At 40.2% G+C, this 18,261-nt stretch overlaps 1 protein-coding gene across 2 annotated transcripts in view; it reads left to right on the top strand.

Annotated features, from left to right (window-relative positions):
• Positions 1-18,261, top strand: part of MAP3K7 (mitogen-activated protein kinase kinase kinase 7) — a 49,816-nt gene that overhangs the window by 27,986 nt on the left and 3,569 nt on the right. For both annotated transcript variants that reach the window (XM_015416480.1, XM_015416479.1), the window contains 4 exons: positions 5,721-5,788; positions 14,336-14,450; positions 16,057-16,118; positions 16,797-16,912. In XM_015416480.1, the coding sequence (XP_015271966.1) occupies positions 5,721-5,788; positions 14,336-14,450; positions 16,057-16,118; positions 16,797-16,912 (361 nt within the window). The remainder of the gene's footprint in view (positions 1-5,720; positions 5,789-14,335; positions 14,451-16,056; positions 16,119-16,796; positions 16,913-18,261) is intronic.

Here is an 18,261-nt window from a genome sequence, read left to right as displayed (position 1 = left end):
TGATAGACCTGGCGTTGACTAACACCAATGTTGGAGAAGGGTAAGTCTTCCTAGCCCCACAACCACCATCTCTTGGGATGGGACGCATGTGGGAAGGAGTTCAAGCATTCCCATATCTCTGACTTCTTCCATTCCAATTAAAGGAATAGCACCTATGCCCACCACTATATCTCCCCTGCCCCTTAATCACTGGTATCCCTAGCCCTTGCATGACCCCCCATCATCGGTGCTGTCAATCCCAATTCACTTTCCAGTAGCCAACAAAAGGCTGTACATACCCAGCTCTAAAAAACACAGTTTGTCTCTAACCACTATCTGACTGAATACCCCATCCATCTCACTGACTATCCAGTTAACCCGCCCTATTACAGAATTAACCCAATTGAATTGAACAAAATGAAAAATTCAAAGTAATCAATTCCAGATATTCCAATGTAATTTGATTAATAGGCTAACAGTCTCAATTTAATTTGTGAGGGAAAATGTAGGTTGGGGAAATAGCATACAAATTCATTCAGAACCCTTCCTCTAGCCTCCCCACCCCCACCGTATAAATTATCAATAACTGATTGATTAATTAAAACTATATAAATACCCAATTTAATCAGTTAAACAATCAGAATCTCAATCTTGCCATAGTTCTCCACTGTTCATGAGAATAAATGAAAGTAGGTTTATCAAGGCTGGGAGTTTGACAGCCCTGTTGGAAGTACCACCTGCTCACTAGGACCTTGGGGGTAGTCCTGCTGGATTAGCCATCAGACTAATGTTCTGGGTGGCTGCCTGGGAGAAGGAGTTAAGCATTTAGTTTTTGGCCTAGCCATGGCTAAATGTTTTTTGTAAATTAAGGGATTAAGAGGGTTTGGCTTACTTGCCTCAAAGATAGCACAATTTATACACTGCTGGGAAAATAAAATAGTCTTCCTCAATATTTCCAATATATACAAGTGCATACATGGCATTTGTATTCAGTAGTGAATTTCATTGTGTGGTTGTTTTTATGAGCTTATTCAAGACAATTCCCAGCAATACCCAGATCACTTAATGAATTAGAGACTATTCAAAATGTTCAACAAAATCATATAGTAATTGAAACTCTCCTCTGATGGTTGTTTAAACACTTACACATTACACTGGGTATTAATCACACAAATGTGTGCATTGTACACAAATGGTAGTGCAACACTTTCCATTAAAGTAACTTTTTGGAAGTGGGCTAAATACTTGTTGGTATTAAGAAGTAACCAGAAGACATACAAATTCTTTTTTTTCTAATCATATGTCATAGTTGATGTGTGATACAATTAAAAGTGATTTATGGAAGAGATTAAATCTATAGAAACAAAGTGATTATCTTATTATGCAGAACAGTACTAATGAAAACCTTTTAGCTAGTAGTGATTTCTAGCCTAAAATTTGATACGTTTTGTGTACAATCCGTTCACAAAAACGTATCAAATTTTAGGCTAGAAATCACTACTAGCTAAAAGGTTTTCATTAGTACAGTGTGTTAGGACCTAGCAAAGGAAGCTTTGAAAGGAACTCTAGACAGGTAAGATGTAATGCTTAGTCCATAACTTGCCCAGGATAGAACAACAACCACATGCCCATGCAATAAAGAATTTTAGATGATAAGAGGTTCCAAATTTTTTACATCTCTACCAAAATATAGTATCTCCGGTAACATAAATGTTTCTGAAACAATGATGAGTACTGCAGCCTTTGAAAGAGGGACAGCTGCATTGTCATTATTGAACTTTTGTAGGCTGGGTCATACCTCATCAGACACATGCTAATAAAATATGAAGTTCTTAGACTTGGGCAGTATTGAGTCATCAGAGTGGAATACACACATTTGAACAGCTGAAGTTCTGCTAAAAAAAGGTCAGTGACCATTTATGGGTTTGGATGGCATTGTAACTCTTAGGCCACAATCCAGATGCCACTTTAGATACTCATAAGTCTTGTGTGTGAGCACACCACAGAGTTTACACATGTGTTGCCTTCCTTTCTAATGAGGTTTTCTTGTTTTGTGTTTATGCCATTTCCGGAATTTTAGGGATTGTTTTTGAAAGTGTGAACTCATAAATTCTGCCTCATACATGGAATTCCTCACATGGCCTTTTGGCAGTGTTCATGTCTTTTACCTTGGAAGTAACTCCTTAGTATAACTCTTTCCACATTCCACTTTAACTGGTTATAGCATGGAAAAAATAGGAAAGCCATCTCACGTTTCTTCACATAACAAGGGAAGTGTTCCTGAGAGCAACGGGCTCAGACTCTATTGCAGGTTTCTATATATCTTTAAATTGTTGCTTCAGGCAGTTCTCATATTATGCCTTTTTCATGGACTTCTTTGATGATCTACTGCTTTTATTTTCTATCTAAAAAGAATGTTAATTAGATTTTATAAGAAGATTTAAGAGCCTTTGCCTTATGCTAGGCTCTGAAATGTGTCAAGAATAAGAATAAGAATAAGTGACTTCTAATTTTTCTTACCTTTGGGTGCAGTTCAGAAAAAATGAGGTGCCTCTGATCTGATCTCAATAGGATGCTTAGTTAGGTCTCATTGATTTCATTGGAGCTTAGATTCACCAGATAGTCTCTGGCTTCCTTGTGTGACTTATTGATATTAAATATTTATGGACCCAAATTTATATGGACCCATATTGATATTAAATATTTATGGACCCAAATTTGGTAACAACAGAAGTTAAAATGATAAAAACAATACATCTAAAACCATGACCAGAAGACAAAATCAGCAAATATTAAAACAGCTTCTATTATAACCCCAGATTGATGCCCACCTAAGAACTTCTGAATACCCTTCTAAGAAGCTTCTACAGAGGCTATCAGTACTTTTTAGGAGAGTATTCCCTGGAAATGCCATAGTTTATATTGTTAGAAGGCTGCTGAACTCCAGTTTCATTTAATTCTTGTTTTCTTATCTTTTTCTATGGCGAACATCTTTGGCTTTTTGTCATATGTCACAAACTTTCCTTTTGTCCCCTTAGAAGCTCATTGATTCACGAATCTTAAGCAGCAGAAGATACTTATTTCCTATTTTGTCACAAACTTTCAAGGAACCAAATTATTTTAATTCTTTGTAATTGCCTCTCCTTTGTTTCTACTCAGTTTTACACAATCACTGGAACTTGATGAAAATCTGTACACACTAGTTATCAGCTGTGCAGCAGGATATCCTCTTGTATTTTAATACCATGTTTTTTCCTAAAGTTAAAAAAAGACCTTTTAAAAGCACTTTAAAAACACTTAAAAGAAAAAGTGTGCATTTCCATGACCAGATTCCTAGTAATGTATTTGTTAATACAGGAGCAACAAGTATTTATTCTGCTTTTTTAGCTGCATTTGAGCTGCTTGCTAAATGCCTGCAAGAATGAACAGCACTAAAAATACGTTGGCCTAACAGCTTGCTTTTGCCTTGTGTTGCTGGTTTGAAAGTTTCTGAATTTAAAAAGTTTGATCTCCACAATGCTACAGAGCATAACCTTCCTGAATGGTGGGGAAGCGATACACATTTAGTTCTACCCCACACTGATTATTTTAACTTTTTAGATGACCATGATATAGTATTTCAGCCATGCATGTGCTGAGTTCTTTAGATTCACAAATGTTGCCAATCTGAAATCAGAATGAGTATTCCAGATATTTTTTGCAAGTTTATTTCAGATGAGCTAATTTTAGAATGGAACTGTTGAATGAAATGTGTACATAATTGTTATATCAGCCATGGGTAGATCATCTTGAGGGCCATGCCAAATTGCTCGTCAGGGAGCGAGTTCATCAGCAGTATAAATGTTTCTGTGAATTGAGTTAAACAACTAAATTGTTGCCCTCAGTGAAAAAACTTCAATGATTCTTAGATAATGTTCGTTCTTTATGGAATATTACTTTACATGTATTGGGAGCAACTGAAGGACCAGTTATGCAGTTCCTCGAAGGCATTCGGGGAAATCTTAGGAGCTGAGAACTTGCCTCTCTCAATTTTTTGTAAATGAATCTTGGAGAGCCAGAAATTTTGAATCTTGTTGCATGTCAGAATATCAGCAACAAAGCTGAGGCTTAGATCCAGAGTAACCTGAGGAAAGCTTGCAGAGAGGAACAGAGTGATAGGGGCACTTCCCCTCTACTGCTGCAGCCCACTGTGTCCCTGAAAGCCTGCCTCCCGGGACAATACTGTGAGAGTCTGGTTAGGGTTTGCATTCAAGCTAAAGAATACAATCTCATCTCAAATTTTGCTTACTTTCTAAAACTTTTAAATTATTTCTCTTAAGTACTTTTCAAAACTTAATACATAAAATGTGTCTATGATAGGTGGAAAAAGCCCAGCCCCACCCCTTGGCAGGAACCCAAACTGCCCCCTGAAATCCTATTGCTGGGGGGGGGCTCTCCTTCAAGAGTAGGATTTCATATGGCATTTCAGGCTGCAGTGAGAGGGAGAGCTGAGAAGTTTGCACTTTGCATTCTTGGAAATACTGTGCTGGATCCAACTCATCATGCTTACCAAAACAGGGTTCAGAAGAATTGGTTCAAGAAGATCATTCATTCCTTATACTGTGTAGATTCCTTATGCTTCTTTCACTTCTACTGCATTGAATATATGAATAAAATAGAATGACCCAATATAGTAAAATCAGTTGGGCACTTTTACTAAGCCTTGAAAAACTGTAAAGTTGAATTTTAGACATTAACAAAAGCAAGGTGCAGGGTGCAAACACAGAATGATGAACTGAGGGACTCCAGGAGGTTTATGCATGTGCTTGTCATTGTTGGAGTGCTTGCTGTAAGTGCTACTGCTGGTCTTGGGTTTTATTTTTATTTTTTTAAGCTATGCAATGCAACCTTCAGAGACCAAGAATTCTGAGTATTTTGTCAGCTGTTAATCCTAACTTGTTGGTGTTTCCCCTTGGATAGTTGAGCGGACTTCCCAGGACCAGTATTTTTAAAAAAGTCATTGTAGTGACAGAATACTTAAAGAAATTGTACACACCAAACATGTTGTCTTCTGTAGGAAGTTTCTTGATTGACTGACTTGCAACATTTACAGATGTTTTATTCTTACATATCGCATCAATGGTTGATCATTTTGAAACTTGGGGGAGAAAAATTCCTTGCTAGGATGAGACAAATAAGTATATTTTATTCTCAACAAAAAAAGTAGGAGAATTACTACCTGAATACTCTTTGGGGGTTGTGTTTGCTATGACAGACAGGGAGGAAAGGCTTTTTTTAAATGGTACTGCTGATTACTAATTTCGTTGATCAGTATAAAGAACAGAGATTGCTGGATCAGTATAAAGAACAGAGATTGCTGGCAGTATCCTATCTTAGCAGCCTTCTCTAGAAATCCCCATAACGTAACCTCCTTGAAATAGATGTCGTCATCAGTGCCAGCCCCCAAGCATTAAGCACATGTGACAGAAGATGGTGAAGGAAAGTGCAGAAGCTATTCATGGGGTAGGAGTGGTTATTGTATTAGGATATGCTTTCTGTTGACATGCCAGCGTGGAGTTTTTTTTTTACTTAAAACTTTGCAGCTGTCCCTCTATCCCCCCTCCTGCCCATACACAAACACTCTCTCTCTTTCTCTCTCTCTTTCTCTGGTTCCTTACAAATTCCAAGCTGTTTCTACAACAGTCGCACCCTTCTTACTTTGTTTGACTGCATTTCAGCATTTTTTTCCCTTCCCTTATCAGCGGGCAACGGACAGCAGAGGCGCAGATCCATTCAGGACCTTAGTGTTGCTGGAACAGAATCCAACCAGGTAAGAATCTCTCCATTTTTGTAGCTCATAAAATGTCCTGAGCAATGTTTTCGTCATTAATTGATGCTCTTAGTTTTATAAGTAGCTTGTATGTTGTACCAGCTACTCAAATAGGGTACCACAAAATTTAAAGCCCTTGAACATTCCTAATCCAAAGACATGAAATGTCTGTGGAAGCGTGGTGGGAAATTGAATGTTTTCTTTCATGGCTCTGTATTGCTTTAGCAAGAAAAAAAACCCTCAGCCTTGTATCCTGATTGTTTGCTATTCTGCTTTTGCTTGCCTTTTGTCATTTTGTAGTTTTAGTAACCTACAGTCCCTTGCACGCTTATCTGGGAGCAGTCGCAGCTTTATTTCAAGTATCGGCAGTTCTAGTTTTATTGATTGCTTATTAGATATATCATCGTAGTGATTGCATTGATTTACATTGTGTAACACACCTTGAGTCTCAGTGGCAAATACTACAAATAATTTACAGAATGTGTAAATAAATAAAATTGACTTCAGTGGAAATTAATTCCAAGTGAACCATGCTGCAAATTTAATTAACACTACCCTTTTGAAATATTTATTAAATGTCAGTTACACATGCAAGTGGTGTGTTTGCCAGAGTCTAACCTCAGGCCCAGCTATATGATGCTTTGGTTTAGCTTGATTTTTTTGTTTCCTTGGTGGTTAATTATCAACTTCATTCCTTACTTTCATTCTAATCTTTTCTGAATTTGAACATTTTTCCAAAAGTTGTGTTTAGGAAACTTAGCTGCGATAGGATAGGCCCAGACTTGCAAGTATCCAGACATTCACTTTATCTAAAGTGCTATTTTTGAGAAGTACAAATATATAAAATACATAATGTTAGCATCCCGATTATGGTTCCTAGGGGAAGTGTTGGAGGAAGAAAAACTATGCTCCCTAGATTTTGTCTCTCTATAGAACAATTTAGATAGCACTGACTTTTGCCTCAGAATTCTATGTATTTGCATAAAATGACATTTTAGTTGACATTTTATATAAAAATGTTTAGCATCAGACTCTGAATAGCAGTGCTCATGTACATGTGCTTGGAGGCTCTGTGAAATTTTCTTGAATATGGCCTTCAGAATCAATAGGAGTGCTGCAGAAAATATTGCAGCACTACTCTTGAATCAGATCAGTGAAGCCTAGGGAATTAAATCAAACACTTCCCTTTGTCCTTCAGGCAATTCTTATATTCTGATTTTGGGGAGGTAAGAGTTAAGTCCTTCAAATGCTAAGAGTGATTTCCTAACTATTCCAGCAGCAGAGTTTAAAGCATAGTAATTGCTGTAGAGGCAAGAATCAGAAAGTGGCACTAACATAATTCCATAGAGTCCTCAACAACTCTGTTGCCACCCACCAGTCACACGTGCTGCTTATTACCAGGAGTGGAAGGCACCAGTCAGCATGCAACAGTAGCTCAGTTATCACAGAATCATTCCTACACACCCAATCCATAAGCAGGCTTCCAGGAAAAGCCCACAGTGTATCAAAATGTCCTTTAGACCAGTGCACAAGAGGACAGCAACTGACATCTGCGTTCATTGTATAGCTCTGTTCAGATAATTCTTCAAATCTCGCAATCCATGCACAGCCTGCAAACAGCTTCATTGAAGGGAAATATTTGGACTCAACAAGGAAGGAAGCAGTGAAGTTCTAGTCACAGTCCACCATCTCCTTAGTCCTAGTGATTTTGAATATAAAACTTTTTTTAATATAAAATTTTATTGGTTTTTGAATATAAAACTTGCAGGCAACAAAGACCCCAGTGGTGGCACCAAAGAGTCCACAGAATGATGTGCATAGTAAGTTTGTACAGGAGTATCCATGGGAGTTTTTTGCCATGATATGTTTTGAAGAAGAGGGTTAACTAAGACTGCTCCCTGGGTCAGAGGAGTCAACATCATGACCTAGATATTGCCTTAGTGGGAAGCATCAGTGTAATGGAAAAAGGTATGAGTTTGGATCCAACCTATGGAAGATGGCTATGTCTCCAAGGCAAAGCCTACAGTTTGGGTGTTCCGGCAACAGTAAATTTAAATGGAAAGGTAAAGGCAGCAGTAGAAGAATCTAAGCTGCCTACGTCACCTACTCCCTTAAGCAGGACCTTACACGTTGGAACAGAAGGAGTGGACAGCACACTCTGTAGTCTCTCTGAAGTCCGGCCAATAACACAAGTCCTTCACTCCTAAGAACATAAGAGACACCAATGTTGGATCAGGCCAAAGGCCCATCCAGTCCAACACTCTGTATCACACAGTGGCCAGAAATACCAGTGCCATCAGGAGGTCCACCAGTGGGGCCAGGACATTAGAAGCCCTCCCACTGTTGACCCCCCCAAGCACCAAGATGACAGAGCATCACTTGCCCCAGAGTCCCTATCTATACCTTGTAGCTAATAGCCCATACCGTATATATCCCCATACCGTATAAATCTATATCAAAGGGATCTGTGTACATTACTGCACAGTAGAAAAACCACTAGATTGGCATACACAAAGCCCCAGGTTCAATCCTTTGTTCAGTCCCTGGTTGCAGACCCTAAGGAAAAGGAGACGGAAAGAACTAGACCTGTGCAGTGCAGCTGATGTATTCCTGCCTTAACATGCCTTGCGTGTTGCATAGCCTCCAGGTTTCAGTCAAGTTCTGACTGCCTCTCTCTCAGTCTGACTTCCTCCAACTACAGTGAGCTGGCTTCAACCTGACTCGTATTCCAGCTCTTGAAGCCAGATAAGAAACTTGCTGATCTGGGGTTCTCTGTGACCTCTTGATTGGAGCTGGGATTAAGCAAGGCCTGTGCAGTAGTAACAGAAAGGCTTGAAGAGCTGGACTGGCAAATGTTCAAATCTGATGCCAAGCAAGTATGCCCACCTATTTATTTGGATTTTGTGCCTTCAGTTCCCTTTTCCTACAGTAAATCTTTATCCTTTCTTATGGTTCCTGCTTTATGTAGATTGCTCTCCTTAGCCCATTTTAACACAGTCCCTTTAGCAAAGCTAACTGGTAGATTTAGGGGAATCCCATGTGAGCAGACATTATGTCCCTGTGGAGCTCAGGTTGTTGAACCCATTACACATGTATGTAATGTATGCAGAGCAAAGGGCAATTATGTTCAGTTCGCTTATGGCTACCAATCCAGCCCATTCTGTGAATTATCATCTGTTAAACCCCACTTTGAGGTCTGACAAGAGGACTATAGAAACAGTGGCAAAATTCATCTCATGGGCAGTAAAACTGACTGAGTGAGTTCAGAGGAATGAACTAATGCTGATGGTGGGATTATTAATAACTTACTTAGTTTTCAGAATGTATTAGTTTCATCCTCAATTTGAAACACGTGCATCTACTTATTGTATTTTACTGAAATGCTGTATTAGGCCTAGCCTGAGTAAGTCCAATAAGCCATTGTGCTTTATGGACTATTTTATTGAGAATAAACTAGACATTCCGTGTGTGTTAATTGTCATTAAGTTGCTTCTGACTTAGGGCGACCCTGTGAATTAATGACCTCCAAGATGTCCTGTTGTCAACAGCCTTGCACAGGTCTTTTGGACTGAGGGCCTTTGTGGCTTCTTTGAGTGAGTCCATCCATCTCATGTTGGGTCTTCCTCTTTTCCTGCTGCCTTCAGCTTTTCCTAGAATTACTGTCTTTTCCGGTGACTCTTGTCTTCTTATAATACAGCCTCAGTTCAGTCATTTAGTTTCTAGGGAGAGTTCAAGCTTGATTTTATCTAGATCCCACATTTGTCTTTTGGGCAGTCCATCGTATCCATAAAACGTCCCTCCAGCACCACATTTCAAATGAATCAACTTCCTTCCTGTCAGCTTTCTTCATTGCCCAACTTTCACACTCATACATAGTAATGGGAAATACCGTGGCGTGAATTATCTTGATCTTGTTCACTAATGACACCTCTTTACACTTAAGAATCTTTTCCAGCTCCTTCATGGCTGCCCTTCCCAGTCTCAATCTCCTTCAGATTTCTTGGTTGCAGTGTCCCTTTTGGTTGATGATGGAGCCAAGGAATAAAAAATTTGAACAATTTCAATGTCTTCCTTGTCAACTTTAAAGTTGTGTAATTTTCCCAGTAGCCATTGTGTTTGTCTTCTTGATATTCAGCTGGGATCTTGTTTTGGCACTTTCTGCTTTAACCGTCATCAGTAGTCATTTCAAATCTTCACTATTTTCTGCCAGTAATGTGGTGTCATCTGCAGATCTCAGATTCTACCAGTTTTCACTCCACCTTCATCTCAATCTAATCCCACTTTCCTTATGATATGCTCTGCACATAGATTGAAGAGAGAGGGAGATAAAATATATCCTTGCCTGAACCTTTGCCAATTGGAAACCATTCTGTTTCTCCATATTTTGTCCTAATAGAAGCCTCTTATCCAGAGTACAGGTTGTGCATCAAAACAGACAGATGTTGTGGCACACCCATTTCTTTTAAAACCAACCAAAAGCTTTACTGTAATCTATGAAATGCAAGCTGATTTTCTTCTGAAATTCTCTGGTATGCTCCAGTAATTAGCATAAATTTACAGTATGCTCCCTAGTGCCTCTTCCTTTTCTGAATCCAGGCTGAAATGGCATAGCCTCCTTCATAACACCTATCCATGCCTATCAATTTGGCTGAGTGCCAGTTTGGGTTATTTTTTGCAGTAAAACTCTTCATTAGTTCCCTCATCTCTTCTCTTCAGGACAGCAACACTGTTCAGTTTATCGTTCCAGTATTTACCCAGAGGAGTGCTAAGGAAGACTGTGACTTACTTGGAACCTTCCCCTTCCCCTTCCCCTTTGCTAGTGAACTAGTAGCAAAGTATGCAGATGCTCAGCACTGTTTGGGTGTTTGATAGAAAGGGTGTTTGATAGAAAGGGACCCATTGCTCCCTTTCCATTTGTGAAGACATCTGAAGGAGACAGCAAATATATTATAGTGGTTAGAATTTTGTATTAGGACTAGAGAGACTCAGGATCAAATCCCCACTTGGCTCTGAAACTTATAGCATACCTTGGGCTGGTCCACCTAACCCACATCAGAGGTTTATTAGGATGATCTGGGAAGGGCGATGTAAGAAGCCTGAGCTCCTTAGAGAAAAGATAAAACTGGGATGGATGGCATAAGCAATTGGGGAGGGTATCTGAGGATTAATTGAGAATTATGCACACTATTGCAGCATCTATTGTACAGTGAATTGTGACCATACAGGGTGGAGATTACCTTGTTTCTTTTCCTGACAGGTTCCTATGTCTTTAATAGGTATAAAAATTAACATGTATAGCTTTGCCAGTCACTACATTTTCATGCTGGAAGTGTCACGTGTATCTGTATGGTGTAGGGGCATTGGTGGGCGACACAATCTACCACATATAGGAACAGCTGGTTTCCCAGTGGTTATTGTGGTTGTTGTAGACCCTATTTGTGGTCTCCATGACACAAAAGAGAACAGTTCTGCCTCTATGAGTGTCTCCACTTGGGTGTCGTTTCCTTTTAGACAGACATGGGGATAATGCTTTAATTGGTAGCAGTGACAATAGTCAGTGCTCATTGAAAAAGGTTCTTTTGCAGTCTGCCCTGAGCACGTTTCTAGTTAATCCTTTATCATTCGGTATGCACGCACCTGGTGCCCCCCTCCCCATGTCTACAGTTGGGCATTCACCTGTTGGGGAACCTAAGGTTCTCTTTGACAGAGTACTAATGCATTCAGTGCAGGAAGTGCAGTGGAATGCTGTCTGAAGTTTCTTTTCTACTGCCATGTGCTTGATGTTCACCCACAAAGATGATAGTAGAATTAGTAGAAAGAGGAATGAGGAGGTCAGTTGTTTTTCTTTGTCTCTTGTCACAATGTTTTACTTAGCCATCACATTTGTTAACTAGTGTGAAATTCTGTCAGCCTTCTGTTTCTCCCTTACCATACCCCAATCTGTGCCAGTATCTCTTTCTGTATCTGTTTAATATCAGATTTATAGAGTGGGTCACAACATTACTCAGGATACAGTAATATTACAGGGAAATGTAGAAAACCCTGTTAAAATCATACTTCAATCCGCAGTTTAATATCTATCTTTGAGCAAGTCATATTCCTTCCTTCATCAGGTCATAAGGGGATTGTAGAGTACTTTATGTTCAAATGTGGATCATGGATCCCATTGGTCATTTCATTCTCTTGATCTTGCTGTCAGCGCCCTGAGCCCATCTGACTCTGTCATTGCTAATGTAGAGTTCAAGTTGGAATGGATGTGAGAGATTGTATCTGGAAAGTGCTGAGCAAAGTGGTCACAGCAGGCCACTGAGTAGTCCTACCTTGTCCTGCAAGCCAGATCCAAGCAGGCCTCTGACCACCTGGAACAGTGCCATTTCCCTCCACTGCGCAGGCACAATGCTTTGCCTGGAGTATATATCTAGTATGTTTTGCCCCAGCCTTCCTCCAAGGAGCTCTGGATGGTGTACATGGTAGTTCACTTTCAAACAATATAGGGAAAGGAAAGATTCACTGGCTAGCTTTTCTTTGCATTGGTGATAAGCCACCATTTTCTCCATGGAAGTGCATGCAGTCATAAACCTGTGTACTGATTCCAAGTTGGCTAAATCTGAGGATACCTAAATCCAGTGGCTGGAACTGTGAACAGGCAAGATGGATCTTTCTACAAACCTGAAGAATACCCTAGGTTTGCAGGAAAATGTGAAATCTTTTTTAAAAAATACATTGGAGGAGGTTTTAAAAAAACCAAAATGATAAAAGCGCCTGTAGCTTTAAGCAGTGGATTCACTGAGTGGCCATTGCTAGGCAACCACAGTATTCCATGCTTTGTTCTGTCAGTAAAAGGCAGGGCCAAGGGGGCAGGGCCCTTTCCAGGCATTTGAGAGAGGACTCATTGGGGCCAAGCCTGGCTAGGGTTGCCAGCTCCAGGTGGGGAAATTCCTGGAGATTTTGTGATGGAGTCTGAGGAGGGCAGGGCTTGGGGAGGGCAGAGGCCTCAGCCAGATATTTTACCATAGACCCTATCCTCCATTTTCTTCAGGAGACAGGTCTGTGTTGTCTGGCAGCAGCTAGGGTTCCCAACCTCCCGGGGTGGCATGGAGATCACCCGAAATTATAACTGCTCTCTATGATAGAGATCAGTTTCCCTGAAGGAAATTTCTGCTTTGTAGAGTGGACTGTATGGCATTATACCCTGCTGAGGTTGCTTCCCTTCCTATACCTCCCTGCCCCCCCCCAGCTGTACCCCCAAATTTCCAGGAATTTCCCAACCTGGAGCAGGTGACCCTAGGGGAGAACTGACTGCTGTAGTTGGGAGATCAGTTGTGATTCCAGGAGATCTTCAGGTCCCACCTGATGGTTGGCAACCCTAGAAGGACAGGAGGAAGAAGGAAGATGCTCTGGGGGCTTTCAGGAAAGGGAGAAAGGAAATATTGGAGGAGGGGGAATAAGATGCCTCCCACAAATCCTTGTGGGTACCCACTTGTTGGTATATAATCTGGATGTACCCTTTTAGTCTCTAGAAAGGAAACTGTGGGGTGTAGAGAGCAGGTCTGCTTTCTCTGTAGTCATTGCTCCACATTTTTCAGCATGAGGAAGAAGTCTGAACTCTCAACAAAGCATGTGTGCTTTGCTGTGGTTAGCTTTGTGCTCTTATAGTTTGTTTGTTTGTTTGTTTGTTTGTTTGTTTGTTTTTTTGTTTCATTCAAGTTATTTCTCTTGTAATACAGAAACCTGTCCAGGTTTCTTTTGTGTTGATCTTACTTTTTTTCTGTATTATATACGAAGCAAGGCTGATCTGGAACTGTAGTAACCTGTAAATCTATAAAGCAGGGGTGGCCAAACTTGCTTAACAGAAGAGCCACATAGAACAAGCATCAGATGTTTGAAAGCTGTAAGACATGAACAAATACTACACACATGTTTTTATTGGAAAATATGCACATTTGCTTTTATTAACTTTAAATGAGACTGCCAAAAATAAAAACAAAAGGGGTAAAAACAGATATTGGTAATGATATTTATTTGTCCAATGATATTTACTTGCTTGCTAGTGATATTTATTTGTCTAAGAGAGAGGTGGAAAGAGAGTGAGAGAAACAAAGAAACCAAATAGATGGGGAGCCTGCGGGGAGCCGCACAATATGTGTGAAAGAGCCACATGCGGCTCCCGGGCCACAGTTTGGCCACCCTGGTACTGAAGTAACAGTTTTTCTTTACCAAAGTTCTGCTTTCATGATTCAATACAGCCTTAAGAACATCTTCCAGTTAACATTCCTGTTGTATCATTTGGAAATCACCTGTGTTAACTTCAAGCCCATAAGAAAAGGGCCATGAACAGACTACAGACTGTCACTTCATCTAGATTGTTAAAAGCAGCTGGTACTGTTGTTGACTTAAAACATTTGAGATTAACAACTTTTATAGAATAGTTAATGTTAAATGTCTGTAGCAGGACACTTTAAAAAGTACTCTGAAAATAAATTCCTGTTGTGGGGGTAGAGGTGGCATCATCCACATGACAGCTGGTTTTAAAATGTTTTCTTACAGGAAAGTAGAAACAGCAGTAGATCATCTAGTCCTAGTGTGAGAATGATCACTACCTCGGGACCAACCTCTGAAAAGCCAGCTCGTAGTCTTCCGTGGACACCTGATGACTCTGCAGGTAAGTTCTTGTGGATGCTGGGTTTTTTCACCAATAACTTGATTATTTATGTTAAGCAGGTATGTCTAACTGTAAAATTAGAAAGTTTAGACATAACTAGGAGTTTAAACTCCAGTGCCTCTTGTTTGCTTACCTGCCCAACCTCCAGAACATGATCCAGCATCAGTACCAGCCAGAGAAGAAAGTCCTCATGCTTGGACTACCTCTTGGACTACAGGGATGTAGTGGGAGGCAAGCAAATAGCAGCCTTATCAGGTGCTCTTTTGCTTTCTTTCACTCCTTCATTTGAGTCCGTAGTATAAGATGGGTGCACAGTGGTAGGAGAGAGCCAGTTTGGTGTAGTGGTTAAGAGTGGCGGACTCTAATCTGGAGAACCAAGTTTGATTCCCCACTCCTCCACATGCAACTAGCTGGGTGACCTTGGGTCAGTCAGAGCTCTCTCAGCCCCACCTACCTCACAGGTTATCTGTTGTGGGGAGAGGAAGGGAAGGTGATTTTAAGTCGCTCCAAGACTCCTTCGAGTAGTGAAGGGTGGGGTATAAAACCAACTCCTTCTTCACCGTATTGTACATGTGTTGCCAATGCTTCTTACAAAGCTCATGGTATTGGACATTGGAGTATCAGTTTTGTTACAAAGCAAGTAATTGTAAAATATAGAACAGTAAACAGTGTGTATATGACAAATGGGATAGATATCTTTGTATGACCTTAAGACTTAAAGGGACAATACTTCTCACTGAAATAATTGCTGATACTGGCCTAGACCAGAGGGTAGACCAACAGTGCAGCATGAAAAAGTTACTCAGGCTTTATGGGGCGAATCTTCTGGTAGAAACTGACCAGAATGAAACAGAGTTCAAACCACTACAATCCACGTGTCTTCCTACTTTTTTTTCCTGACATTAATCCACCATAGGAGTGTACACTTGTATACAGTGTGCTATAATAATATAATAATACTTTTTAAATAGGATAGAAAAATTACACGTAGAAACAGACTAGCCTTGGGAAACAACTTATACCAGTAGCATACATAGGCCAACAAATGTTGTTTTGTTTAATTCATTAGAGGTATCCTTCTGCATGACTCCGCAGAGCCCTTGAGACAGTTTTTGGTATAGCATAAAACCACAATACAACACAATATTGTGAATTAGTTGTTAAAATTGTTAACTGTCTTAAAAGTTATTTCTTTTATTATTATTATTATTATTTTATTTTGGTTAAAAGTTATTTCTTAAAAGCAACGCAGCATATTGGCTGCTTCAGATAATATTCAATAGCCTCAGACAGCTACTTGAATAAAAATACTGAGACCCTCCACATAACGAACCTGGCATGGTTACGTTTCCACTACCTAGCTATTCTGTGTGATTAATCAGTCATAAACTGCTTTATTGCATGACCAGTTGGTGTAGACAACCAGCTTTTTCTGTGTGTATACAGTAAGAAATAAGCAGATGCCACACAACAGTTAATCATCTCACAGTATCCTTTACAACCTCCTAATGAAGTCATTGTTAAAGTGAGCCCTTGCAAATATCAGACATGTTTAAGATTACTTTGAACAGTTGAAGCTCAGAAGATCTGTGTATTTTCATAACAGATACAAATGGATCTGATAACTCCATCCCAATGGCATATCTTACATTAGACCACCAGTTGCAGGTAAATCTCTGTACATTTTATTTATGCATTTTAATATGCTATGCACTATGTTATGATATTTTGGTCATTTCTTTGATGGGAGCTATTGGTTTGTCTGTTGTTGTTGTTGTGACTGTGTGAGAGAGGGGGAAAGATGCTTGGCTGACCTGTTTGATGTAAAGATAAGATGTAGAAACTGTAGTCTCCAGCATTTACATCTGAATCAATTAATCTGATGCTATCATTGGCTGTTCTAATACAGCAGCTTAGAAAAGCAAGTGATAGTTCTCTAAGATGTCTTCAAAAGTGCATCTTGTTTGGGGGCCTCCTGTCCCTTGTTTAGCACTGAAGAAATAGCTAACTACCAATGCCTTGGCATTGATACCTCTACGGGTTATCACAGAGGCCTGGGGGAGTTAGGATGCCCATCATGAAACACTTTGCTCAGGAATGAAGCGTCCTGATTGCTCTTTGTTTGCCAGGATATAGTCGTTCTGCAGATTATACCTAAAATAATGTGAAATTCATTCTTTGTGACAAATGTCTGGCTTGAATCAGTATGCTATAATGGTTTTCCAGAGCATAGGGTAACTTGTTTCTGAAAGCTGTTATAAAAACACTGCAGACAGATTTTGACAACCTGCATGCTTGAGATGATATCCCATGGTTTGTTTCTAACATGTCTGATATTATTTTCAGCCTCTAGCACCATGTCCAAACTCAAAAGAATCTATGGCTGTGTTTGAACAACATTGTAAAATGGCACAAGAGTACATGAAAGTTCAGACAGAAATTGCACTGCTGTTGCAAAGAAAGTAAGTAAAATGTGTTCGGTTCTCATAAGTGGAGGTAGCTTTTAGACTGTTATAATCTGTGTTCAATAAAGCATGACACAGGTGTAATTTCATGAAGAAGTATCCTTCTGGAGTCCATGATGACTGGTTGATATCAGTATAACTAATCTCAACATGGCCCCATCTGTGGGTACTTTCTACGAATCTTTGTATGAAAAGAAGAAAAAGCCTCAGGTTTGCAGAAGAATATGAAATCTCACCAAAAGAAATTGGGGGTTAAAACCCCACAAAATGAAGAAAGCAGTGCCTATACCTTTCAGAAACAAATGCCTTAAGTAGCCATTACTAAGCAACCACAATAATACTGCCATCCTTCAAGCCTTGGTTTCCATCAGGAAAAGGCAGGGCAAAGGGGCAGAGCCTGTTTTAGATTTTGAGAGAGAATTTGGCCGGGCCAGGCTGACAGCAAATCATTTGTCAATTTGTATGACTCACCCAGGCCCAGCTGCTCACTGCTGTTCAACAGCAGCTGCCACACAAAAGCCAGTGAGGTATAGTGGTTAGAGTTTCAGACTGGGATCTGGAATTTCCATTCTATTTTCATGAAGAAGTATCCTTCTGGAGTCCATGATGACTGGTTGATATCAGTATAACTAATCTCAACATGGCCCCATCTGTGGGTACTTTCTACGAATCTTTGTATGAAAAGAAGAAAAAGCCTCAGGTTTGCAGAAGAATATGAAATCTCACCAAAAGAAATTGGGGGTTAAAACCCCACAAAATGAAGAAAGCAGTGCCTATACCTTTCAGAAACAAATGCCTTAAGTAGCCATTACTAAGCAACCACAATAATACTGCCATCCTTCAAGCCTTGGTTTCCATCAGGAAAAGGCAGGGCAAAGGGGCAGAGCCTGTTTTAGATTTTGAGAGAGAATTTGGCCGGGCCAGGCTGACAGCAAATCATTTGTCAATTTGTATGACTCACCCAGGCCCAGCTGCTCACTGCTGTTCAACAGCAGCTGCCACACAAAAGCCAGTGAGGTATAGTGGTTAGAGTTTCAGACTGGGATCTGGGAGATCCAGGTTCGAATCCCCATTCTGTTGTAGAAAGTCACTGGGTGCCCTTGGACCAGTCACACATATTCAACCTACCTGTCTCACAGGGTAACTGTAAGGATAATCTGGAGGAGCGGAGAATGATATCAGCTACATTGTTTTCCTAAATAGTGGGAGGGAGGAGGTAATACAGGGGAAAGTGAAGTGCCTCCCACAAGTCCTTGAGTGTTTTCCACCATGCAATTCAGCCAAAGCTTTCCCATGGAGACGCTGCTGGGGGGGGGGGTAGGAAAGTTAAAAGGGGGGGGCAGATA

This window comes from Gekko japonicus, unplaced genomic scaffold, assembly GCF_001447785.1.
Source record: "Gekko japonicus isolate JY-2015 unplaced genomic scaffold, Gekko_japonicus_V1.1 scaffold2293, whole genome shotgun sequence".
Taxonomy (NCBI): domain Eukaryota; kingdom Metazoa; phylum Chordata; class Lepidosauria; order Squamata; family Gekkonidae; genus Gekko; species Gekko japonicus.
This window is presented reverse-complemented; position numbering and strand designations above follow the sequence as displayed.